The 26,756-nt window shown below is 47.4% G+C and overlaps 10 protein-coding genes and 1 non-coding gene across 11 annotated transcripts; 6 read left to right on the top strand and 5 right to left on the bottom strand.

Moving 5' to 3' along the window:
- The first annotated feature begins 54 nt into the window (after window positions 1-54).
- On the top strand, window positions 55-1,772 carry F5Y00DRAFT_235442 (Oligosaccharyltransferase subunit Ribophorin II-domain-containing protein). The gene is made up of 4 exons (XM_048007555.1): window positions 55-437; window positions 517-718; window positions 819-1,106; window positions 1,283-1,772. Exons 1-4 carry the CDS (start codon window positions 292-294, stop codon window positions 1,520-1,522), a joined length of 876 nt encoding a protein of 291 aa, XP_047865594.1. The 5' UTR covers window positions 55-291; the 3' UTR covers window positions 1,523-1,772.
- Window positions 1,773-2,124: 352 nt separating this feature from the next.
- On the bottom strand, window positions 2,125-4,406 carry F5Y00DRAFT_235440 (CDP-alcohol phosphatidyltransferase). The gene is made up of 4 exons (XM_048007554.1): window positions 3,933-4,406; window positions 3,748-3,857; window positions 3,566-3,691; window positions 2,125-3,504 (listed from the first exon to the last, which is right to left on the bottom strand). Exons 1-4 carry the CDS (start codon window positions 3,949-3,951, stop codon window positions 2,485-2,487), a joined length of 1,275 nt encoding a protein of 424 aa, XP_047865593.1. The 5' UTR covers window positions 3,952-4,406; the 3' UTR covers window positions 2,125-2,484.
- A 798-nt stretch (window positions 4,407-5,204) lies between these two features.
- Window positions 5,205-5,912, bottom strand: F5Y00DRAFT_261450 (uncharacterized protein; the record flags this gene model as incomplete). The annotated part of the gene is made up of 3 exons (XM_048011207.1): window positions 5,205-5,600; window positions 5,659-5,747; window positions 5,810-5,912. 3 exons carry the CDS (start codon window positions 5,910-5,912, stop codon window positions 5,205-5,207), a joined length of 588 nt encoding a protein of 195 aa, XP_047865592.1.
- A 3,576-nt stretch (window positions 5,913-9,488) lies between these two features.
- Window positions 9,489-11,244, top strand: F5Y00DRAFT_235430 (Phox-like protein). The gene is made up of 3 exons (XM_048007553.1): window positions 9,489-10,627; window positions 10,735-10,913; window positions 10,991-11,244. The coding sequence occupies exons 1-3, from the start codon at window positions 10,136-10,138 to the stop codon at window positions 11,052-11,054; spliced, it is 735 nt and encodes a 244-aa protein (XP_047865591.1). The 5' UTR covers window positions 9,489-10,135; the 3' UTR covers window positions 11,055-11,244.
- Window positions 11,245-11,638: 394 nt separating this feature from the next.
- Window positions 11,639-12,984, bottom strand: F5Y00DRAFT_56007 (uncharacterized protein). The gene is made up of 3 exons (XM_048013818.1): window positions 12,611-12,984; window positions 12,359-12,519; window positions 11,639-12,040 (listed from the first exon to the last, which is right to left on the bottom strand). The coding sequence occupies exons 1-3, from the start codon at window positions 12,619-12,621 to the stop codon at window positions 11,694-11,696; spliced, it is 519 nt and encodes a 172-aa protein (XP_047865590.1). The 5' UTR covers window positions 12,622-12,984; the 3' UTR covers window positions 11,639-11,693.
- A 301-nt stretch (window positions 12,985-13,285) lies between these two features.
- F5Y00DRAFT_t71 lies at window positions 13,286-13,415 on the bottom strand. The gene has a single exon. It is a non-coding gene; the product is annotated as a tRNA-Lys (tRNA).
- A 1,425-nt stretch (window positions 13,416-14,840) lies between these two features.
- Window positions 14,841-15,821, top strand: F5Y00DRAFT_252777 (uncharacterized protein; the record flags this gene model as incomplete). Its single annotated transcript, XM_048009968.1, has 1 exon — window positions 14,841-15,821. The coding sequence occupies one exon, from the start codon at window positions 14,841-14,843 to the stop codon at window positions 15,819-15,821; it is 981 nt and encodes a 326-aa protein (XP_047865589.1).
- Window positions 15,822-17,965: 2,144 nt separating this feature from the next.
- Window positions 17,966-19,491, top strand: F5Y00DRAFT_55993 (uncharacterized protein). The gene is made up of 2 exons (XM_048013817.1): window positions 17,966-18,097; window positions 18,207-19,491. The coding sequence occupies exon 2, from the start codon at window positions 18,370-18,372 to the stop codon at window positions 19,390-19,392; it is 1,023 nt and encodes a 340-aa protein (XP_047865588.1). The 5' UTR covers window positions 17,966-18,097; window positions 18,207-18,369; the 3' UTR covers window positions 19,393-19,491.
- A 1,625-nt stretch (window positions 19,492-21,116) lies between these two features.
- Window positions 21,117-23,065, bottom strand: F5Y00DRAFT_55955 (Bromodomain-containing protein). Its single transcript, XM_048013816.1, has 3 exons — window positions 22,713-23,065; window positions 22,530-22,651; window positions 21,117-22,352 (listed from the first exon to the last, which is right to left on the bottom strand). The coding sequence occupies exons 1-3, from the start codon at window positions 22,726-22,728 to the stop codon at window positions 21,306-21,308; spliced, it is 1,185 nt and encodes a 394-aa protein (XP_047865587.1). The 5' UTR covers window positions 22,729-23,065; the 3' UTR covers window positions 21,117-21,305.
- A 292-nt stretch (window positions 23,066-23,357) lies between these two features.
- On the top strand, window positions 23,358-23,724 carry F5Y00DRAFT_261443 (uncharacterized protein; the record flags this gene model as incomplete). The annotated part of the gene is made up of 3 exons (XM_048011206.1): window positions 23,358-23,496; window positions 23,563-23,617; window positions 23,679-23,724. The coding sequence occupies 3 exons, from the start codon at window positions 23,358-23,360 to the stop codon at window positions 23,722-23,724; spliced, it is 240 nt and encodes a 79-aa protein (XP_047865586.1).
- A 202-nt stretch (window positions 23,725-23,926) lies between these two features.
- Window positions 23,927-24,960, top strand: F5Y00DRAFT_261442 (Rad1-domain-containing protein; the record flags this gene model as incomplete). Its single annotated transcript, XM_048011205.1, has 2 exons — window positions 23,927-24,101; window positions 24,152-24,960. 2 exons carry the CDS (start codon window positions 23,927-23,929, stop codon window positions 24,958-24,960), a joined length of 984 nt encoding a protein of 327 aa, XP_047865585.1.
- Between the last annotated feature and the right edge of the window lie 1,796 nt (window positions 24,961-26,756).

Here is a 26,756-nt window from a genome sequence, read left to right as displayed (position 1 = left end):
TATATATAACCACCCGGGACTTACGTAGGTACTCTTATCGATAAGCAGAAACCACGTCAGCTACAACGACAACAGCGAACTGTCACTAGAAAAAAGAAGTGGAACGGGTTATTGTGTTCAATTGAAGGAAGCTCCAGCAAGTCGCTCAGTGGGTAGCTGTTGCACCACCACCACCAATACTACTACCTACTACTGCTACCACTGCTACCAATATTACTACCACCACTAACACCACCACCACCACCACAACCGCACTCAAGACAGCACAGCACAGCACAGTCCCGCCGAACAATGCGATTCCTCCACTCCTTCGCAGCGCCCCTCCTGCTCCTAGCTGCCAGCGCCGCTCAGGCAGCTTCTTCGTCCTGGGGCTTCGAAGATGCGAAGCTCATCGTGACGGCCAAGAAAGCCGGGACTAAGGAGCCCGACGTTAGACAGTATGTTATGTTAATGCTCAGATGGAATTGTCAGAAATAAATAAGCAATACATTATATTCAACGTTAGTATTATTATAGGTTCAACGACAAGACTCCCGTCCTCCCAACTCCCGTGGTATTCGATAGCTCCGACACCTTGAAGATTACCTTGACAGCCAAGGAGAACGGCAAGGGCAGACGTCCTCACCAGGCATTTCTCATGCTCCGCGAGCCGAGCTCCGGCCTCGAGGCCCCGTTCCCGTTAACCGTCAAGGACAATGGCAAGGCGACCGTTGAAATTGTGCGTTCGATCCCTTCCCCTTCCCCTTCCCCTCCTCTATCTTCTACTTCTACTTCTACTACTATATTCCTATATATATTCTAACCACCACACCCTCCAGAAACACAGCGACCTCCCCCTCCAACTCGCCACCGCAACCGCCCCCCTCAGAGCATCCCTAATCATCGCCTCGTTCGGCTCCTCCGCCGGCCTCGTCAAGGACGTCTTCGACGTGGAAGTCGTGCGCGACCCGGCCGCCAAGCCCCTCGTCTACGAGAAGCCGCTGCGCTACGGCAAGCTCGCCGAGATCCACCATATCTTCCGCGACGATCCCAAGAGCCCGCCTAAGCTGATCTCTATCGTTTTCGTTTTTGCCATTTTGGCCACCATCCCGCTTTTACTTACTGCCGTACGTATATTTATTCCACTTCCACTTTCTCTCCAACCTTCGTTTTCGTTGTATGTTTTGTTCGCAGGTAGAGTAGTCGTAAGGGAGGGGGAAAGAATCTCATCCCCCCGGAGCATTCAAGCCGGAATAGCAACATAACGACATATATAGGTAGTCTTCGCTAACACGAAATATAGTGGGCTCTCGTCGGCGGCAACCTCTCACATCTGCCCACAGCCCTGAGCGCCGCCCCCGTTGCGCACAGCACCTTCCTAGGATCTATCGCCGCCATGGAGCTTGTCTTCTTCCTGTACTATTCTACATGGAACCTATTCCAGACCCTGCCATTCATCGGCCTCGTTTCCGTCAGCATCTTCTTCAGCGGCTCCAAGGCCCTCGGCGAGGTCCGGCGCCGCCGGCTAGCCGGGGAGAGGTGAGCGGGACCTACTTAGTGGTTACCTACTTATGTGCGGTTGTCGGTAAAATTTTGCCCGTATTAGGGAGGATAGGTAGGAAGGGATAAAGGGGTTCTCTAATGTAGTCGGCCTGGAACGCGCGCGACTTGACGACAATGTATTTGTGGCGTCGACGCGCGAAATACAAGGACTATTAAATTAAAATTACGCTAGATCAAAAATAAAATAAAAGGATGTATAACAAGGCTGAAGCACATGTTTTATATCAAGGTCAACCATCGTTGTCCTACCTCTCCCGTTCCCTACCTCATTCTTAGATTCGAACAGTCTAAACTGAGCTGTAGATACAACAGGTGAGTATCACAATAATAGTACAGACAATAAAACCTCACTGCCTAGATAGATATAGAAGGAAGAGCCCCTTTTTTCGAATTTCATTCCATTTCATTTCATTTCACCCTCATCATTATCCCATGTCTATTCAGAACAACCCCACCATCGCAATGCAAATGCAAATGCAATCGCTATCAATTACCGCGCTTTCTCCTACTAATCCGAAAGGCGCTCTATGTACCCAATCCCAACCCGCTATCGAGCACAAGGTCGAGGGAATAATTCTATCGTCCGTACGTACACGTACACGGTCTAACCCCAGCTTGTATCTAAGCCAGACTCCCCCCCCCCTCCCCTCCCCTATCCTCTGTTCTCCCTTACCAAAGCTCCGTAGCTACAAAGTCGTAGTAGTACCCTATGCGCCGAGTGAAGCCACGCCTGCCTATCTATCTACATAGTCCTGTTTTCTTTTCTAGTATATTACAACAAAGTAATGTAAGAGCGGAGAAAGGTTAGCTTCCGTGTAGAAGCCAGCGCCGATCCCTGTGATAAAAGGGGGCATTTTTCCAGAATCGTACGTCGTATATCCACTGTATTCCCAACTCCCATATTCCCCTGCCACATACGCACAACCGACCGAACCGACGCATCTACTGTGCCTTTTTCCCGTTGGCCGCGCCGTTCGCTAGAAGTTCGTATTTCCGCTTGTTCTCAAGCTGCTTCTCGTAGGGGATGGTAAGGCAGTTGATGCCAAGGAAGTTGCATATGCTGTTGGTGACCAGGTACGCCCAGCGGAAGTACACGATGAACGCGAATACGAAATACGCCCACAGGTAGTAGTGCTCGAGGTCGGCGGAGATAGGGGCGAGTCCGAACCGCGGAAGGTTGCCTAGGAAGGCGCCGCCCACCAATGGCGCCAGCATCACGGTCCAGTACGGGAAGGGTTGGCGGGTAAGGTGGGCAAGGATCATCTTGGTCGTCATGCGCCCGAACACGAGGGACATGGTCAGGCAGAAGAGCACTAGGTGGTTCTCGCGCCTAAGTGTCGAGTGAGGCGAGTACAGCCATGCGCCGATCGAGAAGGTATATATGGCCATGGGGATCCACTCGAGGAATACCGGGAGGACTGGGAGATTGTCCCGTCGTCTTGCCTTGACGACGTTGAGAACGCAAAACGGCATGTGACCCAAGACGAGTGAGCCCACGATCACGAGGATCCAGATGTCGCGAATCGAATGGTCGGCGACGATTTCGTCAAAACCAAAGAGGTACTTTTGTCCCACAATATTAACGATAGGTTCCGTCCAGATGCCAGGCCCGTAGATGCCTGATATCGCCATTAGACTACACGCGATTAGAAGACCCTCGGTGGGGCCGTTGAAATAGCCCAAGTACAGCGTGTGAGTGTGGTACGTCTCCCAGGTCGAGAAGAACATAGGCAAGCAGGGACACAGGGCGGTAAAAACACCCGATTTCGAATTTCCCAACGCCATCGCGCCCGTCTCTAGTAAGCTACCAAGAGTGCAGTTTAAGGAGTCGATACCATGGTCGAACAGTTCTCCCAGTCCACTCGACGTGCCGGTTCGGCGCGCCTGCTTCCCGTCGATGTTGTCCATGGTCTGATACATGAAGAGGCCGAAGGCGAAGCTAAAGTAGAGCCATGATGGACCCTGAAGTACACGTCATTAGTCAAGCGAGATCGACATTTTGCAGAATCGCAATGCTACGTACCGGTCCTACCAGATCTGGCATCACTATAACCAATAGGGCGATGTTAACTAGAATGAACATGAACCCTATCAGGGTCACCATGTTGGGTGCCAGCCATAACGGCAGAAGCTCAACGAAAGCATTCCACTAGTCCAACTCTTAGCACTTTTCGGTCAGGGCGGGAACAGGAGATCGGTACGTACGTAGGGACGGAGGATATAATTGGAGATGGGCGACTTGTCGACGGCCGAGTACTTGTAGGACTTGAGATGAATGAGGGCGTCGTCCGAGATGCACTCGGCGACAGCTTTTTCTACACGAGGATTCCGTGTCAGATCAGATGTAAGGAATCGCCAAGGACGGCAGAGGACGCCAAGGTTGTACATACTGCTATTATTCGGGGCCATGGTGGTGCGCAGGACTTCTCTGCTTACTCGATGGCCGCAGGACGGTTTGCGATCAGCTCCGAGGTTACAGAACTGCAAGAAAGATACGTAACGAAGTGCAAATACCGTAGCACCTGGAAACTTTTGTTCGCGACGACTGGACGGTCGAAGTATTGGTTGCAAACTTTTGGACGAACTTGGTAACAGAAAGGAATGATTATTCCCAAGTTAAGTAGATGTTAATCGACTCCATGGGATATGTGTATTAAAGACAAGTCACAGAGAAGGAATACAGATAAGAACGAGTGTGTCACGAATGGTTGTAGGTTTGTAGGTTTGTAGGCTGTCAGTCGGCAAGTCGGTGTGTTGTATAAGTTGGCAGCTTGTACGAAGTAGCGTGCAGAAGTGGAAGAATAATTTACATTCGGATATACGAAGTACTTATGCCGTTACCTGGATGCACTAGTATGGTGGGGCCGAGATGGTTTTCGTCTGTGTTACGGATTACATAACGAGTCCCACATGCAAATAGGGTGTCATATCCAGGAACGTGGGTTACACAAATCAAACCAAGACAAATCAAATCGCAAAGTTTCGCGATGCCCCTATTTTTTTCTTCTTCTTCTTCAACATTTCGGCAGGTTCCATTGAATAGTTCCATTGAATAAAGCCTTGTTAGTCCGTCTATTCATTCATCCTTCATGAACAAATCCCATAGAAGACAATATGAGCATTATTACTGGTTCATCGGTTTTTTTAAGCTTGATTAACCGAGCCGACATGTGAGAGTGCTATCCAATATGTCAGTTCAAATGGCCCCCAAATGTCCTCATGATGGGACTTGACGTAAAGACCATAACGTCATGCACAAGATTTACTAATAGGGAAACAAGTAGCGTGTGAGTGAAGGCCTAATACGGAGATCAGGTCTCATGCATTTAATTATTAGTTCTGAGCCTTGCGTGCTCTATTGTCCCTCGGCGGGATGTCGTTTTGTTAAGTACCTGGCTGCTATGTATAGCATAAGAGTATGTCCAAATATCCCATCTACGCTTCTATTATCAAAAAATGCAAGGTTTTTCAAGCTTCAAACCCCCATGCTCCTAAACACAATATTATATCAGTATGCGGCAGGTATCAGATGCAACCGCCTTAACTGGATGATTCGAGTCATCGCTCCCCAGGTATGAGATGAAGAATGCGCTCGTGAGTTTTCGGAAGGCTGTAAGGCGCTGCTGTTCAAAGGCTGAAAACGTTCCCCCATTCTTCATTCCTTACAGCAGAAAGACGCCAAGGCTTACACTGGCGGCGATGACAGCAAAGCCGAATAGGCCACCATTAGCACCTACTCGGAAAGCCGCATTGCCGCCATTACTCCCGTCCTCGCTGCTACCGGCCAGACCGGTGTAAACAGTATTGGGGTCGTCAGAGGTACTGCTGGCCGTAGCGGTGGCGGCCGCACTCGATGTTGTGGCGTTGGACCTCGTCGGGTTCTGTGCACCGCATGGGTGGTCCTCTCGGCACGCCCTGGAACAGTCGTTATTCTGTCCACACTTCGTGACGCACTGGTCACCCCATTCCTGGCATACGAAGTACGGCAGAGTAAGCGAGTACTCGGACACATTCGGTTGCTTGTTGTCTCCGCACACACAGCCGTAGGTCAACTCTTTCTACAAGGAAGATATTAGTATTAAACGGACAACCGTCCAGATCTGTTCTGAAACCTACCGGGTCACAATCATTAACCAAGGTGGTTCCCGGCGGCGTCTGCGAGCAGATTATAGGACAGGTGCTCTTCTCAGACTGGCACCAGCTCGCTGTATATCACGTTAGAATCATTGGATCGGAACATGCTCTGGGCAGGTATTGTAGGACGTACTTCTGACAGTCAACGACACGCTGCCGGGATCGATAACATAGTCGGCATGAACCGACGAGGCCAAAAGAAGGGCCGCGGCCAAGATGTTCCTTAACGAAGACATTGTGACAGTGGGATTAGGTGTTACGGTAAGACGAGGACGGTTGTGACAGTTGATATTACTCGTTTCTCCCCTCTAATTAGAACGACTGCGTAGTATTAAAAGCAATGTACAGCGGAAAGAATTAGTGTATTAAATGTAAAAAGAATATTAGAAATAACGATTGACCGACGACCGACGACCGACCGAGTTTAAAAACGAGAGGAACGGTGCCGAGGATACGAAGGGGAAACGAGAGGAATGTTCTCAAAGAAAGAGAAGTTCTGGGAGAGCTCTCCAAGATAGGATGGGGAGACCAGGGTTCTTGTTCTCGCATATATTGTAAGATATTAGAGATTGTACTGTACGGGGTACATGACCAAAATGACCAAAAAATGAAAATAAAAGGAGGTATTCCCTGTCCGGACCGTGGTCTCAGCGCCATCTCCAAGACCCCAAGCAGCTAGAGCACTTATGATTGGCTGTTCGCTATCTACATACTAGAAGACAGGGATCATGGGTAGCTATCGACTTACATATTCTACAATGTAGTATTAGGTATTTGTACTGTCTAACATGCGCAAGTAGGCGAGTTGCACCACAGCGACGCCGGCAAAACAGAAAATCACGATAGTTCCAGACGGGATATCCGTCGTATTGTCATCCGGGATTTCGTCTTCTACATTACGAGGCCACTTCCTTAAAAAACCCTAATCATGACCTTGGAAAACCTTGGCTTACACAGATTCGACGACGAGCTTTTCCGAACTTCAAGCTCACGTGGGCTGAATAGACAATAGACTAATACAAGTACGGACTAAATACGACTAACTAGATAGCGAGCAAACCAAGGCGTTGGCTTCGTGATCTTTCAAGTTTTGGGTCTCGAGCGGGCGATCTCTCATAAAAAAACGCCATCTGGTTAATTCGAAATTCAATGCGCCGTCCTACTTCCCTGCAAACGTCCGGACAGGTTGCACCGGCGAACCCTCCCCCCCAAGCTCACAGCTAACTACATACTCCCCCGGTCTAGTTTCAGAGCCTCAGAAGGGTACCATTCGGCTCATCTGCCAAAAAAAAAAAAAAAAAAAAAAAAAAAAAAAAAAAAAGACGGTTGGCTTGCACCATGTTTTACTTTCGGAAAATAAGGTACTAGTTATCGAAAGAGTCTAGTTAGTTAGCTTATTTACCAGCACATAATGTAGGTAATCCATATGTACAATCGGTACTATACTGTATGCACAGGAGAAAGAAAAAAGCCTGCGCTGCTGATCATCTGCATTCATCGTCCGATACCCTTAAGGTTGGAGCGTCATCCAATATTGACCGTAACTTGATTATCGCCGTACGAGCCCATACATACATTGGGTTAGGTAGGTAGATTAGGTAGGCAAACAGGTATGTGTAAGTGTAGTGTATGTACCTAATGACCTAGTTAATGTATGTATGCAAGAACCTACGGAACCATATCACGGCCTTTAAGGTATGATATGGGGGGCAGGGGGGGGTCTTAGCTTCTCGGGGGTCCTACGGACATTCTCATTGGACTAGAAAGGAGTCAGATGCCGTTTAGGGAAAGCGACTTTTGCCATTTCCCTCGTTTTGCCGTACCATCGGCTCTGCTAGTAGGAGGCATCAATCCTCGTATTGCAGGTAGAAGAGGTTGGACTGCAGAATCCGAAGCGTTCTGGTGCATGCGATTTGTCCCGTATTTTCAGGTTCGCTTAACTAGTGTAGAGGGGGATGGTGGTGTGGTGAGACGGGGGACTCTAACTCATGCATGCTCTTTACATACGAAGCCATTCCGCTGCGTTCGGCTCCATTCTGCTGATATTGTGTTCAAGTGTCGTAGGTCAATTTTGGATTAGAGGCTGACTTACTTGACGATCCCAACTCCGACTATGTATGTATTTCAATGATTCTTTAGCACTCACACATTCACACCACGATCATTTACTAAAAATACATACGGCGAATTCCAGAGCCTACATACATACATACATACAAAGGTACGCAGCTAACTAAAATAAAGGGTATGCTCTTCGTGCAGCCCCACAACTAGCAACAACTATAAGACATATGTACTATATAACCTAGGTAGTTGACTATTATTTCTTAACTTACTTACATACCTGTTTACTCCTCTTCGGTCCCCATCCGCGATCGTTCGTTATATTTCCAAATAAGTGACCGGAATCCCCGCATTACCCACTGATACTGAGCAACGATGCCTGATACATAGTGTACATAAATCCAGAAATCCCAACCTCTGGCATTTCTAATGTACATACATTCATTCCCATGCCTGCTGCCGCTGCAACGCATCAAGATCTATATTAGGTAGGTCTGTAGTAGATTGATTCTCTAAACTCGAACGATACAACGTAGACAGTGCGCATTTCTCCTCGTCAATCCAAGTCACTCGTCCATATGTAAGTGTCCCCTCAATAGATTAACCCACCCGTAACCGTCAACTTTAATCCATCCACACGTCCGCTCAGATTCCTCGGCAATTTGACCTCCGCGTCATGAAGTCTGTTTCAGATCGGAGATATAAACGGAGAGAAAGGTTAAACAAAATAAGATAAATGTCACACAGCATGATTCGACGCAGTGCAAAACAAAGACGAATGTACAACGTGTATAATAGATACATCATACTGACACACCGTACCCCGGAATGATACCGATGTTACGGCGGGATTGCAACTTCATCCGCAGCAAGACATTCCCGGTGGTTCATGACGGGATCTCCGTACCTCTACTATATTGTTTACCGCTTTTTACTTCACCCCATTAATGATCTGCTATGAGAGTCCTAACTCATACGTTGACTGACACAGCATATCCTCGCAGAAAGGCGTCGTGTTGATAAGCGTTGTCAGCCACTTACACTTGAAATGGCCGTTCCAGTTACCATAAAAGACAAAGGGCCACCACGGGTGTTTACCCACGAGTAAATGATCCAGTTATATCAGCTTTCGGAATCCGTATTTAACTCCAACTAATTCTCAGGAGTAAGTAACATGCATCAACGGATGGGGATAATCCTTTATTACAAAAGGGATATAACTGCTGCGTTGTCATGCAACGAAGCGAATTGCAAACGACGCCTTGCTTGGATTTATGTATACCTAAGTAAGGAGCGTGATCTACCGTGCGGTATATCCGTACATATATACGGTACTTATCTAATTAGAATCATCCGTACTATGTACTATGTATTTACATACCTTGAAGCCCTCATCGTGATAAAGCACGACCCATAAATTACTCACGATAACACCCATCTCTAAACCCACATGGGATGTATGCGCTCGGGGATATTTATTATTTTATGAACAAGTCTCATCCTTATGGTTGGTTGACGGTGCAACAACATTACTCTCAATTACAACATATAAGATTAATATCGAGGTTAGTTAAAAACTATGGAAGCTTCATAGAGAGTTGGTATTATACTTGAATCATGAAAGCCACTTACCTAACTCAACTGGCAGTTGATATAAAAAGTTGCAACTATTTTACAGCTTATGTATTGAGGAGACATAACCATTGGGATTATGAATTACTAGAGTTGAAAGATATATCATTAACAATGACATCGTCCGTATACTATCTAGCGCCTCTTAACTCTATACATAGTAGCTAAGCTTGGAATGTCTATAACTTCTATCAAAAGTAAACTGAAAAAGATGGAATAGCTGAGTTGGTATCTCAACCGATAAGAGTTGAGCGTATCGTATCGTACACAGCACCAGATAGATAATCGATAAGACGAACCCAACCAGCCTAACCCCCTGATACTATTAATCGTTAGTGCCAAGCCCCAAAACGTTGACGTGGGCTGTTCCTTCTTCCCCACGTCCATAGATCCCTGCAACACCAATTGAACGGCCGCGCCGTAATGAGCGAAGTGCAGGGGTGCGACCTCATGTTTAATCGAATTGACTTTTCAACCCTCAACCTAACGCAACCTTAAACCTTCAAAGACTTTTAGTCCCCCTATTGGTTTTTGATCTGGTCGAATTAGGTGCATATTCCTCTGTCGATTGGTACGTACCTATCGTCACACCCGCTCTGCGTATCGAATTCCATCTTAGAACAAACCTATGTTACATTACATTACAATCCAACAATAACTATCCTCCCTTGATTCGCGATTCTACGATTGCAATCGCACATCTCCGATATACCCTCCCCTCAGCCCGCGGCTATATTGCGCCTACGCGCCCGCGCACGAACGAATGGCGTCCATCGTAGAGACCCAATCCCCGAGCGCCAGCGGTGCCGCGACCGAAATCGTACACAAGAACCTATCGCAAGCAACACTACGCCCGAACCCGCCTCCCTCGCCTCCCGCAACCGAGACAGATGCCGAGACAGATTCAAACGCGTCGAATGCGCCGCCACAGCCGGAACCTTCAACAACGGATATATCGTCGCCAGATAGCCGAGCAGAACAAGATGATGCGCCCGCGATCTCGCCCGTAACGTCCCCGCCGTACTGGATAAACACCCACTCTGCTCACCACGCGAGAGGAATATCCTCCCCGTCCGTCGAGTCCCTACCAGCCGGCGGAATCACCCTACGCGACAACGAAAGCAGCAGCCTCGACGACCGGGGCAATGCGTGCTGGGCCAGGAGCGTCGAGATAACGGACTACGTCATCGTGAACGGCAGCACGACTAACATAGGCGCATTCGTGGTGTGGAATATCAGAGTCGAGACGCTGAGCGTGAGTTTCCCCAGAAGAGAAAAAAAAAGAGAGAGAGAAAAGAGACAGAAGAAAAAAAATATGGAATGATGGGAAAGCGGGGCTGATATTTTAAAAATAAACCGTAGGGAAGCTATATGAACATACGCAAGCGATATTCAGAGTTCGACGACTTCCGATGGCGACTAGTGCGCACGTTCCCGAATTTCGAGGCGGCGGTGCCCGAGCTACCGCCCAAGAGCATGATATCCAAGTTCAGGCCGAGGTTTTTAGAGAGGCGACGAGCGGGTCTGCAGTATTTCCTAAAGTAAGGACACATCCCCATTATTGTCAACAATTACCAAGGAAGGAAATTGAGTATTATTAACATAACATCACGATTAGTTGTATACTATTGAATCCCGAGTTTTCCGGGTCGCCCGTCTTGAAAGAGTTCCTCTTCTCATGACCGGCAGCCCAAACAGCTAGCTAGCTAGCTAGCTGGTCGGGTTACGGTACTTAGCGGGGCCACCGCACGATCTCGACGCACGTCACGAAGTAATGCTAATTCTGTACGAACACAATCGCTTGGATGCCCGGGACGATAAGGGGGGAGGTTTGGATCCGGCCGGCTCAAGGGCGCCGGTAGTGTGTCACTATCTCATTCAAAGTATATATTGGAAACCTAATATCTATTATATCTTTCAAGTCCAATTTTCTTCGAGTCTTGTCCTCCGATTAGAACAGAAACCGGTTCCACGTATATCTTGCCGGTTAGGAACAAACCCCTGCTCTAGGCCAACACCATTCTATGCTATAACCATACCGCGGATCCAATGCTTGAAAAAAGAAGTCTACCGACGACAACATGCAGGAGGCCATTATATAGACCGGCAGTACGAATGCCCGACCACAAACGCCCAGTCTATCACCGTAGTTTCCCTGGTCCTTTTTAAATCCCAAGAGACATTACAAGCCCTCGGCTCTAAAGCCACGTAGTCCTACGGTATTACCACCATTACGTCCCCTCGCCACCGTCCGCGGTCCCAAGACCAAAGGTCCCCTAAGCCAAAGGAAAGCCAACGAACCGGTTGCGTTGCAAGCTCGCTCATTTCTGGCTGTTGATCATGCTAAGGTAGCAGTTCCAGCCGATGCTGACGAGATTGACGACGAGGACGCGGTGATGAAGAGGCACGAAGGTGAAGTTAGCCATCTGGACGAACGGCCAGATGAGGTAGTTTGTCTGGAGCGCAGGCGCGTAACTCTTGGCCAGCTTCTCCTTGGGAGATCCGCCCTCCATGACGGCCATGCTCGACAAGAATATCCCGATGAAGGTCGGCGCGAATATCAGCTGGTCGGCAGCTACGCGCGCGACCATCTCGACCCTCTTATTGCGCAACTGAATAGAGCGCTGCAGGATCCCGTACCAGGTCGTGGCTGCGGGGCCGAAGATGGCTAGAGACGATGTTAGCGTCTTTTTTTTTTTTTTTTTTTTTTTCAATTTTAAGCTTTTTCCTTGCTTTGCTAGTGTCTCCTTTTTCTTTTTCCCCTGGCGGAAATGTGGGGAACCATGAAAAAAAAAGGGGGGACATGTGAGGGAATTGGGAGAGCGGTCAGTTGGGGGTAATTGTGGGGTAAGAGATGCGTTGGTGAAGAATTGAGATGTGAGGTGAGATAGTGTATGTGATATTAATGTTGAGAAGTTTTATTGTAGGTATCTTGGAGAAAAATAAGAGTATTTTGACACGGGATAGATTGCGAATAAAAACATACCGCCACCGTAGAGGAACATGCGACCAGTTCGGGCAAACTCGTGCTTGTCAAGACCCTTCTTCTCGACGGCCTGCTGCGCTGTGATATCGCCGACGGCGAATAGCACAGCGGTCGTGACGCTCTGCGTCAATAACGGCCGCGAGGCGAGCTTTCGTTGGTACCTGGACCATCTCGATCAGTATATATATACCGGCTCAGCGGAAAGGCGTTTTAATATACGGAATATGTCGAGGTGACATTCATCCTACGTACCAGCGAAGCATATTTTGGGTTAATGGGTGCCGTTATTGAAGGGCCGATACGGAATTGGAGGTTTGAAGTGGTGGTTTGTTGCAAGTTTTTAATTTGCGGACTTGCCCCTGGACCCCTAAAACTTAAAAATCTTATACGTAAACCCGCAAGCCCCAAAGTACCGGTTTTTCTCGTTAGCTGCATACGCTCTCCCAATGGGATGGGTCCTTGGTCGTACAGGATTGAGAATTCGAAGAATTGCCCTAACGGGATAGCTGACTGTGAGGCTCTCAAGCCCGGTACGTACCTCGTACCTTTTCAAACCTCAAAAGTGAACGGTCTCGAGGTAAACCTAATAAAGTGGGCTCCGGAGTGGCCGCATCTTCATTTTTCTTCATTTTTATTGTAGTATTGCATTAGTTAGTTTAGTTAGTGCTAAAATCTTCAAGAGCCACTCGCTTAATCCATCTAGGTAGAATAGAGAACGATAGATATCGTGATAGATCGAATGATTCGGGTTCAACCGTATGTTTCTACATAGGAGGCTTGATTGATATTATTCGATCAAGTAACTATGAGGCTACCGTGGGAGTATTCGAAGGAAGAAAAAAAAGACCTTTTCTAATAATACCTGGGCAAGTAAAAAAGAAAAAAGAAAGTGTTGCTTTTCCCAGTACAGGGAAACATCAGGAATTGAGCCCGATGCGGGGGTCGAACCTTGAGATGATGTTAGTATATAATTGCGTGAATAATCTCAGATCGAGAGTAACTTACCCGCAACCTTGAGATTAAGAGTCTCACGCTCTACCGATTGAGCTAACCGGGCGTCTTGTGGTGAAAATTTGCTTAGTTAAGTTTGTACATATTGTTTGTGCGTGGAGTTTGACTGGGCGGGACCTTGGTGGGCGACGGGAGTGTGCACGGTAAAGAATTATTTGGCTGATTCAGTTTAATAAATAATTTCAGGACGTAATTACCGAACCTACCTAACGTTGAAGGCTCCCTAGTACATGGTTCTATGGTAAATAGAGTGGGAAAGCTGACGGCCTCTGAGGGAGAGATATATTCTTTCCTTGTCTCTCTCGAAGATGGTACTCTAGGCATACTCCGTGCCATGGTCGTGTACCTCTAACTTGTATAAGTTCATAACCCTTAGCCGTAAACCAATTCATTGCCGTATCTATCAAGTCGGGCTATATAATACTCGAGTCCCCATGTAAAACGGTAAACATGAGAGGTTTGATATAATCCCGAAGCGTCGTCGTTCCATCCGTAACTGCTAGGTAACAATAGGTAAATTCGAAGGTGATCGAACCTAAGATCAAAGCTAAGAGTTTTGATAACACGATATATCCAAAGCCTATTAGCCCATAAAAGCGTAGGCCGCTTCAGTTTCGTAACCCCCTAAGAAGTTCTAGCTTTGACGGGGGGAGTGAACGCTTGAACCGCCCCTATAAGGTTTCGTGGGGAGCAACGCCGACCTAAAGAAGTCAAGGCCGCCTTCTCGTTAAAACGTGCGGGATTTAGTATATATTTCCTTCTATCTTACCACATTCTTTTTTAACTTTACGGCTGGGTATGCTGATGTAAAATGGTGGCCTAGTGGTTGAACGTTTAACCCATACCTAGGTATCAACGCCTTAAGGGGCGGGGGCAGAGATATCCAACGGGCGCTTAAACGGAAACAAAAACATCGTCGCGAGCAATATATAAGGCCGCAGAGCGTCGGTATATAGTGGTGGTATAGGTTTGGCATTCTGTTCTATCAAACTTCTCACCATTGTGGCACTTTGAGCACTCTAGTAAAACGTCTAAGAAACGCTTCATTGCGATACAGAACGAAATATATGGGTTCTAGTAAATATAAAGTTGAGACTAAGCGTATATATGTGAGCTTGGGCGTAAAACCTGGAGCTTTAAGGTATTTGATCACCTTTTATGAGGATATATTTACCACACCCCCTAAATTGCCCCCCCCCTCCCCTCCTGTTTCCTCTTGTATGTCGTTCTCCCCCCAAGAGCCATATGCATGACTGGCTGGCTGTATTAAATTAATATCGTAACTCCACGTCGACTATCTTACGCTTTTCAAATCAACATCATATCAGTAGGTTCATCCAGGATGGCCAAGAAACGGAAGAGTCCCTTCAAGATTTTCAGGTTTTTACGCAGTAAGTGGCAGTATGCTGTGATTAACCACGAAGATGTATGCGACGACGAGAAGGACGAGAAGGATTTATTTCTGGGCTACATGAATTTCCCGTTCGAGTTCGAGAGCTGTCGGGGCTGGGCTGGTAATTTTCCTTGCGTCTTCGGGCCTACCGAGGGGTGCTCTTGCCATAACCCACATAAACAACTAATCGCGTATAACAAATGCATTCCATCTGACAAGAAGCCCCTCGGCCTTGTGCTGCGGTTCACTGAGTCGTACAAGCAAGGTGCGGTGGGATACGATAAGGCTCGGGACGGCGAACAGATATGGTCTTCATTACATCTGGACCACTCCACTGCTGATCCGCTTGATCCTATTCACCCTTCCATCCGCTATGCTCTGGCATACTATCATCTCCATTGGGTTCAGACCGCAGCATTACTCAAGATACAAAGAGCAAGAACCAAAGCCTTAGCGTGTCGCGGAATCGTGGCCGGGGATGGGAACAAGCGGCCGGAATTTCGGTACTGGGCTCAACCTTACTGGTACAAGGGCTCATTTTATATTCAGCAAGTGATCCGATTTACAATCGAACCGAAGAAACGGAAATTTCTGTTCGGAGACGAGTATGCCATACTGGCATATTCCCCGAAGGATTGGACGTTCAGGACTTGCCCGCACTACCGGCAGCGCTTTCAACAATATGAGTTCCGAGAGACGCGAGGACTTATAAAAGCGGGCATGTCATATGTATCGAAGTGGCGCAACTCTTCAGGAGACTCGGTTAGGAAATGGACCAAGTGGCGCAGCATATATGGACCTAGCAGCCATACTCACAGCTGTCGGTTTTGTTGCACTGATACTTGCGTGGACATAGACCTGGTTAAGGACAAGATCGTGGTCCATATATGGGTATGGAAAGATCTCGGAAAGGCGCTCAGCCCATTTGATCCGAAATGGATCTCGGCCCTTCGCCCCGAGGCATCCGTTTGGAGCCGGTCGCGGGCTGAGGCGGCTGGCAATAAAGTGCGGGCCGCAGTTCTTGCAGCAATACGTGAAGAATCTGGGCAACCGATCTGAATTGTCTAGTTATGCTATGAACTAGTTATACGAAGCTTTATCAACAATTGTGTTGTATGGATTAGAATAGGAGGATCTAAGGCAGTCGGCAGTCTTTGCTTGGATTTGGATAATATGGAATCATGTAAGGAATCATGTATCTTTGAGGCTAGGTATCTGTTAGATCAAAAGACAGAATTGAGTGTTGCAAATACTTGAGATTATAAAGCATAACTAGTACCTAGTCTGTATGATGACATACACTAGCTTATTAACCCACAACTAGGGAAGGAAGGAAGGAAGAAAGGAATGAAGTTTGTAGGAATGGCGCTGGCGCTGACATGCTAGGGTAGCTTCCTTCTCATTCTTCCAAAGCATTTTAATAAATAAACCGTGTTTCAAAAAAGAAGGAAAGAAAAACACGGTATATTTTGGTTAGGCTTCAGAGTTGTGCACAGTAAGTAATGCCTCCTTTTGTCAACCCTCCCTTATTTGCGGGTACCTACATTCGGCACCGTAAGAATTGTGCAAGACCTCAATTTGTTCTCACCTAACATTTTAAATTCTTGCCAATTGAATGCTGTTACATACCTGGTATTAATAGGTAGATAAGAAAGAAAAAGAATCGGCGTTTAGCAGAGATAAGGACTGTTAGGCGCCTAGGCTTGCGTGTGCCCTAACGTACATAGTGGTAGCAATGAGAGGAGACTTCATTAATCTGGCAATCTGGAAGCTTTAAATGTGGTACTTCGGACGCATGGATGTAGACGGAGGGGTTAATCGGAGCGGGCGCGGGGAACGAGAATTCAGGGTCCGTCGCATCGGGTAGGAGACTGTGGTACTATAATATGCAACATGCTACCTTATGTATATAAAGCAATCTACATATGCAATGTCTATACCCAGGTAATGCAGAGTTCGCAGGTTCGCTCGATTCATCTCAGGCAGTACGAAGGAATTAATGCATGCATATTTTGTTGGATATGGTCGTTCAGAGGATGTCAGCTTTCTTGGTCATCATGGGTAGTGTGAGTTTTGCGGCTCAAAGTCTTCTTCCCCGATCTCTCTCGGCCGAAGTAGGTAAGCAAGGTCGTGGAAATGATAGGGTTTTATGTAGGAGAAGGCAAGGCAAGGTAAGAAAACGAGGGAGGCACTGCGTGGACTTATCTGCATCGGTATGTATATGTACATTTACATTTGGGTGATTGGATGCTTACGTACATACATATGCACATACCTAGGCAGTGCATGTGTGCGTGTACACTAGTATATATTATATGTAGTGTAAATAAAGTATGTAGTGTATACTTTTATTGGCTGATCTAACCTAAATAGGCACCTAAAGGTACGGCCCGGGGCTTTGTAAGTGAATACGGACGGCCACGACAACTTCAGATGGAACGAGACATTCACAGATAGAATGGGGGCAAGAGCATAAGTCATATATGTATGTACATACCGTATACAATCACGATAGATATAATTCACTACAGAATAGTGGGTAGATATTAGGTACCTTTCAATGAGAAGGCAACACTTGGGCCAATAGAGAATCCCTGTAAACATGGCCCTTCTGGACCGGCAGCCCCTTGCAACAACGCATGCACAAAGTAGCATCTGATTGGTTGTTTCCTTTTTTATTTTTCCTGTGAACCTGTGTGGTCTGGTTTTTCATAACACGGTAGGTACCCTTTGTGGGAAAAGGTACTAGTGCACAATCCTAATTAGGACTCGGCTATCGTACCTTGTGTTCCTATTTCCTTTCAGCCCATCCCAGGGCCCATCCTATCTCCTGCTATGTATAGTACATACATAATGCACCTACCGGCTTACACAACCCAGACACCCACCCAATATCGCCCCAACTAGTACCTGCAATATCTGCAATACCTGAAATACCCTGTGACACATGCAAATATCCCTACTCCCGTAACAATCGCAGAATCATATCTCGGGACAGCCACTATTACCATACACACAGTCACCTTGGTCACTTTTTCTCCCTCCCCAAGTTGAGTCAGAAACCTTTATCCGTCTTTTACCTCAAGGTTCAACATCTTGACATTATACGAATCTAAGCATTTACAATTATTTACGCTTCCTCATCTCTCTGCCCTCGGTCGTTGGCGGCGTAGACTTGAGTTGACACCATTCTCTGGGACACGATTCCCCTCGTTCTTCCCACTCATCTTGGGCTCCTCGTCTGTCTCTAAAGTCACTCCACACCACACCACCTCACACATACATAACTCTTGTTGGCCCAACCAACTACCTAAATCTTTCTATTTTCTACATACGTACGTTACTGAACCCTCCTTTAAGCAACACCCAAACTCCAATATTATTGCCTATTCCGCTGTTCCCTGTTACGAAACTTACCATTGGTAGCGTCGGAGTTGGCAACAGCTCGGTGCAATCGTTCCGCTTCTTAAGCTTCTTCTATTACGTTGGACCACAATCTATCCGACGCCTTGTCTCCGGCATTACTACCTGACAGGTAAATCCTAACGAGCAGATCAACTCGTTCCGAATCTCTACCATTTCAACATCCCAGCTCGATTCTGTCAACATGAAGGGCCGCCCAGTCGACGAACTCGTTTACGAGTGCATGTTCCCAAAGCCCCGAAGCAGCGATCCCCAGAACTTCCATACTCTCCTTCACCGCAGCATCATCCCGGAGGTCCGCTCGGAAGTCCATTCTTTCTATGGACATCTTGACACTCAAGAAGCCAAGTATCCTGGCCTAGACTATACTCATCGTATCCATCGCATACGACTTAGCCGCTGGCCGTGGCATCGTCGTCTATTTCGGGCGTTTGATGCCCTGCGCCTGACCGACTCCGAAATCGCAAGCTTAACAAAATGGGAAGGTACAAAGTGGGCAAAGGAACGCTTCGAGCGTGATTCCGGGATCGTCATTAAAGATACTGCGTTTGACGATATTGCGGAGTGGGTTGAGCCTGAAGACAGGCCACAAACAGCACGCGCAACGCAGGCCGCGACCGTATCGCAGGCCGCGGCGACGCCAGACGAGGAGGACGTGGATGGCGAACAGGAAGAAGACGAAGACGAAGAAGAGGACAGTGATGGTGAACTAACTAGCGTCGGAATCCCTCTGAACGAGCAACTCCGCGAAAGAGCAGCACGCCACGAGGCCGGCGATACCTCGCTGCCACTAGATGAGGAGTGGGAACAGTGGTTGAAGAATGCAATCGAGGCCGGCGAATTTCCCTTCCTCACGGAGCAGATGGTTCGAGAATCCAATGTGGCTCTCATACCGCAAGCACTCTTTCCACCGGGGATGCTAAGTGCAGCACGAGCTGGTCGTTGGCAGGAGATCCCAGACTTCCTCCATTCGGTCCTCCGATATGCCTTAGACAATGAAACACCGAATCAAGACAATACCTCTACTTCTGAAGAGCGTTCTTCTGTACGTTCCTTGCAAAGCTACCTCTCCGGTAATAGACGGAATTTGCGCCGCAACTATTCAGGTCTGCGGCTCCCGGCTAGCGAAGCTAGTGTCGCCACCTCAGAAGTTCGTCTGCAGCGAACAACCCAGTCAGGCACCCAGACCTATATTACTCTTCCTTAAGAAGTCATCACTGAGACCATAGCACCGGTATTCGAGGTGGTAACGGTGGAAAGAAGTACAAAATTATTCGATACCCCTTCAACTAGATTCTTTCAGCTTTTAATGTGCCCTTAATACGTGGGCACTGGCAATCTTGATTCGGTACGCAATGCTTTATGGACGGCCTAGATGGCTGTCACTTGCTTTTAGGACCACTTAATAAAAGTGTATACCAAACAACGAAAATTTTCCAGAACATATTGATGAGATTTGGGATTACCTGTGACTTAAGACGGCTGGAAAGAGACACATGGAAAAGGAGGTGGATGCTCCAGGATTGCGTACCGGCCGAGCAATAGGAATCGGTCGCCCTCAGCAACAAAATTCTCGAGGTTTACGAACGAAAGTCTGGCATAGGCACTCTACCATACAGTCCACCTCTAATACTCCTGATAAACGAAGCGGAAGTCTTGAGTGCCAGTGCTCTTTCTTCCAGTCTCCTTCTGAACTCAGTGGTAAATATCAGAGGACTTAGTCCGACTGTAACCAGAAGTATCTCAGCATCAACTTTCTAGTTTCGACCTCGAGCATCCTACTGCTCCGAGGCATCTATGTGTCAATAAATACCAGCCGTCCGAGGGGGGGGCGCATCAGGGCAGATAACAAGGGGTGTCATAGGTTCACTTATTATATAGGGAGGGGGATGGCTTATACATACGGGGAGTTGCGGATTGCATTCGCAGATTTGATTTTGTGAGCAGGGAGGCTAGGGAGGCTAGGTCTGGATCTGGTTTGCTGCGATGGGTTATTTATTCATGTACGTGCTCGGTCGAGGTCGAGTCGTTCGCCTTGCATCCGGATATCTGCTTATAGCTAGGTTACAAGAAAATGACTTTCACTCCTAAGGAGATTTTATTTTGCGATGTTGTGATGAGAAACGTGCTATTGAGTTTGGATTCGAATCTGCGTAGTTGTCGAGAAGCGTAGTATAAAGTCATTGCAAATAGGGGGGGAAGCACTGTAAAGACTGGCGCACAAGCCATTCGGCTCCTATAAGGTATTGCTTGAGCTTCATACCGTATCACGCATACACGCACCGAAAAGGAAAAAGCAAAGCGAAATATATGCCAACAGAAGTTACATTTGTGATCATCCTGATTCAACGCATCGCATCGTAGTGTCATAGTGTGACAGTGGTAGTTATTCCGCACGAACCAACTAAACATGCTCCAAACACGAGTATTTTTCGCCCTCCCCAACCGACCAAAATCCACCTCCTCCTCCTCCTCACACAAAAACCGTATCCTACAACTTACCTCCCCTCCCCTCCTCTTCTACTTGCACTTCCCGTCTAAACTCGATTTACGTTATATCTCTTACTCTCGCGCCCACTTGCAAAACCGCAAAACCCTTTCCTCCAAGGGGTCCTTGAAACGTTTCCCCGAGACAACGATAACAATAGGGAATGGAAGACGAGCAAAAAGAGAAACGCGCCGACCGACGTTCTTATCTCGGCTGGCTTGCGTGCTGCTACGCGTGTCTCCACGAACTCGTTAACGGTTTCGCCGGGACGCAGATCTATATGCTAGCTGGGAAGCGTGGGGACGGGTCCGGGTACCGTTGGCATCGCGGTCTTCCGTCTTTACTACCGGCTGGACTGGTGGCTCCGGGGCGCTATCAATAACAGCACCGACCTTAGAGGTACCGTCATAACCCAAGGTATCTTCTTTCTTAGTGCGAATGGCAATGCTCCGATCCGACTCGGTTTCTCTAGCCTGCCTTTTCTTACTAGCGGCGCGTCTAGTCAACACGCCCTTCTCCAAAAACTCGGGGACGACCTCGAAATCCTTCTTCATTTGTGCCCTAGCCAGCGCTCTACCGCGGTTATCTAAGAGCCGCAGGTGTTCCGTGAACGATCTTTCCATGTTACTAACCTATGGTTCGAGGTGCGACCACTCGGGGATGGCTTTTATCTGGGCCCACATAAACTTTTCAAGCTTGTTGGCGGACTTGGCGTACGGCGTCGACTCGTTGTTGTATTTGCGGCAGTTGTCGAAGATGAGCTTGGCATCTTTGACGAACTCTTCCGGAGTGCTGTACTGGTCCGCTTCTAGCTTAGTCTCCATCGTACTGAGATCCATCGGCTCCTTGATCACGTCGTAGTAATCTGCAACGTCATCCTTATTGACAGGGTTGAGGAACGGCCACGCCGACTGATGGTTCTGTAGGTCGTTGAGCAGATGGAGGAGCTGGTTGTAATTCGGGCCGTGACGTGGCTGTCGCGCCAACTCATCCATGTCAGGAGACCATCCCGAAGCTCGGATTGCCTCGATCGAGAGGGGGTCGATGGGGGTGACGCCGTTCTTCCACTGCTTAGGTGGTTGATGGATTATATGCGACTTAGAGAACGCACGGATCTTAGCCAGAACGCATTCTTTCTGTTTAAGTAGCATGCGACCCATCTCAAGGTACCGGACACGCGGGAGCATAGAGCACTGCATTATCGTGCCGCCCTCGTAGTCCTTGATATAGCCCATCCACACGGATCTCGGCAGGGTGATTTCTTTAGTGAAGCCTTGCTTCTTGAAGTATCCTATGGCATAATTATCTGCATAAGTGAGGAAGTGCATTACATCGCTAGTCGCCTTGACGTAGTCTTTCAGATGTGACATTAGATGTGCACCGTAACCCTTGACCTGCTGGTCGCTACTAATAGCACAGAAAACAATTTCTGCAAACTGGCGACCCTTGAAGGGCCGGTACGTGATTCCGCCGACGACTTCTAGAGGCTTTTTTACGATAGCAATAGAGAGATGGGTTCGGTCGTAGACAAGGCGCGCAATGTAATCTTTGGGCATTTTAGGCAACTGCTTTTGGAATATACATTTCAGACCTGTGAGGATGATAAGGGATTCGCGCTCGTTATCGTTGTTGACTACGCGGAATTCGATCTCGCCGTTTCGTTCTTCGATGACAGCGGGCTGAGATATGGTATTAGTACTTTGCGTTTTCTACATATGTGTATGGTTATGTGTATGGTCGCGTTGGGAACCCTTGCGCAGAGGTAATGGGATGGCTTATCTCCTATGGAGGCTATCGGATGGTTGACAGCATGCGAATCACTACGGCGCGGAGGTAGGTATAATATGGATGCTTACCTTCTCTGGGAAGGGTATCGGCTTAATGATAGGCTTCTTCTCTGGTTCTGTCGAGTCGTCGTGCTTCGCCCTCTTGGCGGCGATAGGTGACGTTGGCTCGTCACTGGCCTTGCGCTTAACATCTGTCGCGAAAGAGCTACGTTAGACACAGTAGCACATTTATATCGGTGATAGGAAACTCACGGTCTTCCTTAACCATCGTAGCTATGATAATAGCAAAGTAAAAGTGATGTAATAAGGGCGGAAATGCTAGTACGAAATGCGCTCGAGTCGCACGTCGTAGGTTGTAGTTGATAACCGTACCTAATGTATGTATGGGGAAGCATCGGCAATCTGACGCGGAGCGCGGAGGCGTTGTTGGACGATGTAAGAAGTGGAATAAAAAGTATGGATCTGGTACTAAAAAAAGGACATGGGGAAAGGTAAGAGATATTCTTATTGGCTATCAATTACAGATTAGAGAAAGAGGAGCTGAGGGGAGTTAGTAAGGTTTACACTAAGCCGTAAAAAGACAGGCCACCTGTTGATTACGTTTGTTGCAGAAAGATGGGTCTATAGCTCTTGCATTTATCCAATGGAAGTCCAATGAGAAGACGACAAGGGGGAGGAGCTTTGCTGCTTCCAAATTCAAACACGTCGAATTTAAATCGTACATCTTATAATTTGAACTTATACTTTTATAAACTCAGTTGTACTTTTGATATGACACCGTGAAATAGTCACGATCCTTTCTCCGCCGTTCCCCGCCTAGAAATACTACCAGCCAATTCAGTCCGCAACACCCGATTTCGTCAAGAAAATTCTTACAGAGCGTCGTCATCACTATTCATGGATTCTTCACTGCATGAGATCTGGCAAACTGCACCAGGCAGTCCATTTCTTCCTACAGTTGGAAAGGGTAGTCAATTTCTAGTGGGATTCGTTCTACTCCTCCTCGGTCTTACTCTGACTGGCGCATTCGCATTGAGTGAGTACTACAATTATAACTATGGTTGTCAATTGATCTTTACGAATAACTAATTCATTGCTCTAGACCGGTCTCTCGTCAACCTCCCCCTCTTCGGAGTCCCGGCCTCGCTGGCCGTCGCGTACGTTTCTTCCTACGATTCCCCTCGCTGCATATCTCCAGGCCTCCTAACATGTTTGCAGATTTGGCACGGTGTACATGTTCTGCGCGGTTGGAGTTTACGTCTAGAAGATACCCCGAGAAGGGTACCGCAGGCCCAGGAGAGCGCTGGTCTGTACCGTAGATGAATTGAGGTTTACGAAAATATTCTTTGGGCTACAAACACCTTATATGAACGTGATCGGCAACTATTGCTGCTAGCGAAGTTGCTATTATCTTCTAAGATAATATCGAAAAAAGTTTCGAACTAAGGAAGATCATATCCTTCAATATGGCCTCATCCGCTGGATCTGTTCCTCCGCAACTACCACTATTTCGAGCAGTGGCCAGTTCCACGAGGCAAATATATCAACTTTTAAAATGTATCAGCTTCACAGCCAAGGTACAAGTGGAAATAACTCAAGATGGCATCCGCTTTGCCGCAGATCATTCACACGTGATGCAAGGTAAGCGGCTAACATCGTATATGTCGAAAAAAGTCTAACGATATCTCCAGGCGTAGCATTCTTAGATAAAGCTCTCTTTACGTCTTACACTCTGAACTTACCAGATGAAGGAGGCGACCTACCAAAATTTCAAATGAATCTAGCCGCTTTGCTAGAAGCCTTACAGATCTTTGGGGCTACGGACGTAGCAGCCCGAGCGGCCAAGGCGGAATCGGAAACATATCGTAGCAATCTACGTAACTACCGACCAGACGCCTTTAATCACCAGACTCTAGGTATGCCGGGAACATGTTGTATCATGTACGAAGAAGACGGGTCCCCGCTAAGCATCATCCTGGAGGAGACTGGGGTCAAGACTCAGTGTAATATGGTCACCTACACCCCTGAATCACATGATAATATCCCTTTTGATCGGGAGGATATATCCTTTAAGATTATCATGCAAGCTCGATGGCTTCTTGATGCTCTTTCCGAGTTAGCTCCCATGGCTCCAATTCGTATCACCATTGCCGCCTCACCAAATGCCCCATACCTAAGCCTATCGAGCAACGGGGGTCTTGGTAGTGCTAGTGTCGAGTTCTCAAGCAGCCGTGACCTCCTCGAGACCTTTTCCGTACACGACCGTTGGGTGCAAAGTTTCAAATTCGACTTTGTCAAGTCGGCAAGCGAGGCCATGCGCATAGCGAATAAAGTCAGTTTCCGCGGGGATGGTCAAGGCGTTCTTAGCTTGCAGTTTATGGTCGAGGTCGAGGGCGGTTCGGTCAGCTTCCTTGACTTTCGGTTCGTTCCTTATGTTACGCAAGAAGATGAGGAAAGCGGGAGTGAGGAGGAAGACAACCAACAATCCGCTCTCGTCTAGCGAGACGCCCGCCGAGCTTATATATGTGGTTCCGGGTGTTATAGCCGCTTGTTAGTCGGGAGTCCAAACTATCCGGTTGCTTCCAGGTTTCACATCCGTCTCTCTAATATATTACGTTGCCATCTAGAGCCCACACCTAAAATTGATAGTTCATTTCAGCACTATTTCCTTTATACAGGACGTGACAAACTTGTGCTAGAATCTAGTAGTTATGAACAGAGACCCGATGAGTTACAACTATGTAAAAATAACGTATGTTCTCATTCATGCTTCATCATCAGGGTACTCAAAATAGTTCATGGCTAACTACCCGTTACTGTGTCTACTGATCATCAACAGTAATGACGGCCACGGCACTCATTTTAAGTCACGTCTAGAAATTCGTGCCGTAGACTAAGGATGTGTTTGAGTTCTTGGTAGAAGATATTGGCCATAACTCTAGTATGGCTCTATTTCTCTTGTCTTATGTTAGGCGATATATTGGCTATGCCCCGGCTCTCTAGTCGTCTCTCACGCTATTGCCGCGTTGCAGGTGTTTAAGTGTAAGCTATCTTAGATAGTTTGCACACTCATAAGATATCAACGAATTCTTCATCATCACATGGCCCTTCTGTATTGAAACATGGTGGACACATATATTATTTACTGTTTTCTGGACAAACGGTTTAGGGGAAAGAATATACCAATCGAACATGTTGATGGGTGTCTACCTAGATATGCGTGCTAGAACACGGCTGATTTACCGTCCGCGAATTTCTTAAACCATATATGTCGAATCCTAAAAAGCCGAGTGAACACACTTTTCACCTAAACTAATATATTGCCATCGTTTCACCAGCATCTCCGCATCGTTCAGTTACTAACGTACCTATATAGCAGCGCGATTCGGCCATATCTTCTAGAACTATGGTGAAACCCTTGGTATATAGTAGAAGCCGTCCTCCTCTAGTTGTAGTAGGGAAGACAAGACATATGCTTGATATCATTCTGGTTCATGTGGGGGGTTACTAGACTAGAATATGGGGGTGTTGAGAAGCAGAAGACCAACGAGATACGGGTTGGGGCATGACATTTATGCACCGAAACCCAACCCTCGGGGACTGGCAAGATATATGCAGTGATCCCGACGGGCCGTGCCGTCAAGATAGCTTCGCAATATTTATAATACTAGCACTAGGTAGGCTTTGAATTGAAACATCGACTACGATCCTCCAAACAAATTCGATAATTCTACATACCCGCTTGGGTCATACCAACCGACCGCCGCAATCTTCTTTCCTATATGCTAGTAGAATCGTGGATATATGATACGAGCATTCGTCTACATTTCGTAAGGCATCATCAGGCAGAGAAAGCATGCGGGTTTACTCTTGGGGGTGGTCTAGAATTACGTGGTGGGACACAACTTGATGCTCCGGCTTGAGACATTAGAGCGTGTCACCAGAAGCTGCTTCGTGGTGAAAAGCACTAGATAGTAGAGAGAGCTGGTGGCACATCTAGTCGCCGTTAATTATAAATAGCATACCTAACATACGAGAACTCTACACTATTGCCAAGTAATGTAACCAGGGTCTCCCATAAGGCCGTAGTTAGTAGTGCTGGTTCCTAGGTATTCAATAGATTCGGTCGGTCGGTGAGACACAGCAGGACGAACATCCGGCGGCCGAGACACCGGTAAGAGCTGGGATATAGCTGGTATTAGAGGATAGACAGATACCAGTCCGGTTCGATACGCATAGCTTTTACCTCTCAGAGTAACTATTTTGAGCAATTGGTGTTAAATTTCCTCATCCCAT

This window comes from Daldinia vernicosa, assembly GCF_022497035.1.
Source record: "Daldinia vernicosa strain CBS 139.73 unplaced genomic scaffold F5Y00scaffold_19, whole genome shotgun sequence".
Classification (NCBI taxonomy): domain Eukaryota; kingdom Fungi; phylum Ascomycota; class Sordariomycetes; order Xylariales; family Hypoxylaceae; genus Daldinia; species Daldinia vernicosa.
The sequence above is the reverse complement of the archived record's forward strand: the minus strand, read 5'-3'. Positions and strand labels throughout refer to the sequence as shown.

Coding starts and splice junctions, on each gene's coding strand:
- F5Y00DRAFT_235442 (XM_048007555.1), top strand. CDS start 292: ATGCGATTCCTCCACTCCTTCGCAGCGCCCCTCCTGCTCCTAGCTGCC. Junction 438..516: donor AAGGAGCCCGACGTTAGACA/GTATGTTATGTT, acceptor GTATTATTATAG/GTTCAACGACAAGACTCCCG. Junction 1,107..1,282: donor TCCCGCTTTTACTTACTGCC/GTACGTATATTT, acceptor CACGAAATATAG/TGGGCTCTCGTCGGCGGCAA.
- F5Y00DRAFT_235440 (XM_048007554.1), bottom strand. Junction 3,692..3,747: donor ATTATATCCTCCGTCCCTAC/GTACGTACCGAT, acceptor GAGTTGGACTAG/TGGAATGCTTTCGTTGAGCT. Junction 3,505..3,565: donor TGCCAGATCTGGTAGGACCG/GTACGTAGCATT, acceptor CGTGTACTTCAG/GGTCCATCATGGCTCTACTT.
- F5Y00DRAFT_235430 (XM_048007553.1), top strand. CDS start 10,136: ATGGCGTCCATCGTAGAGACCCAATCCCCGAGCGCCAGCGGTGCCGCG. Junction 10,628..10,734: donor TCAGAGTCGAGACGCTGAGC/GTGAGTTTCCCC, acceptor AATAAACCGTAG/GGAAGCTATATGAACATACG. Junction 10,914..10,990: donor GGTCTGCAGTATTTCCTAAA/GTAAGGACACAT, acceptor CATCACGATTAG/TTGTATACTATTGAATCCCG.
- F5Y00DRAFT_56007 (XM_048013818.1), bottom strand. Junction 12,041..12,358: donor CATGTTCCTCTACGGTGGCG/GTATGTTTTTAT, acceptor CATCGTCTCTAG/CCATCTTCGGCCCCGCAGCC.
- F5Y00DRAFT_55993 (XM_048013817.1), top strand. CDS start 18,370: ATGAAGGGCCGCCCAGTCGACGAACTCGTTTACGAGTGCATGTTCCCA.
- F5Y00DRAFT_55955 (XM_048013816.1), bottom strand. Junction 22,353..22,529: donor CGATACCCTTCCCAGAGAAG/GTAAGCATCCAT, acceptor ACCATATCTCAG/CCCGCTGTCATCGAAGAACG.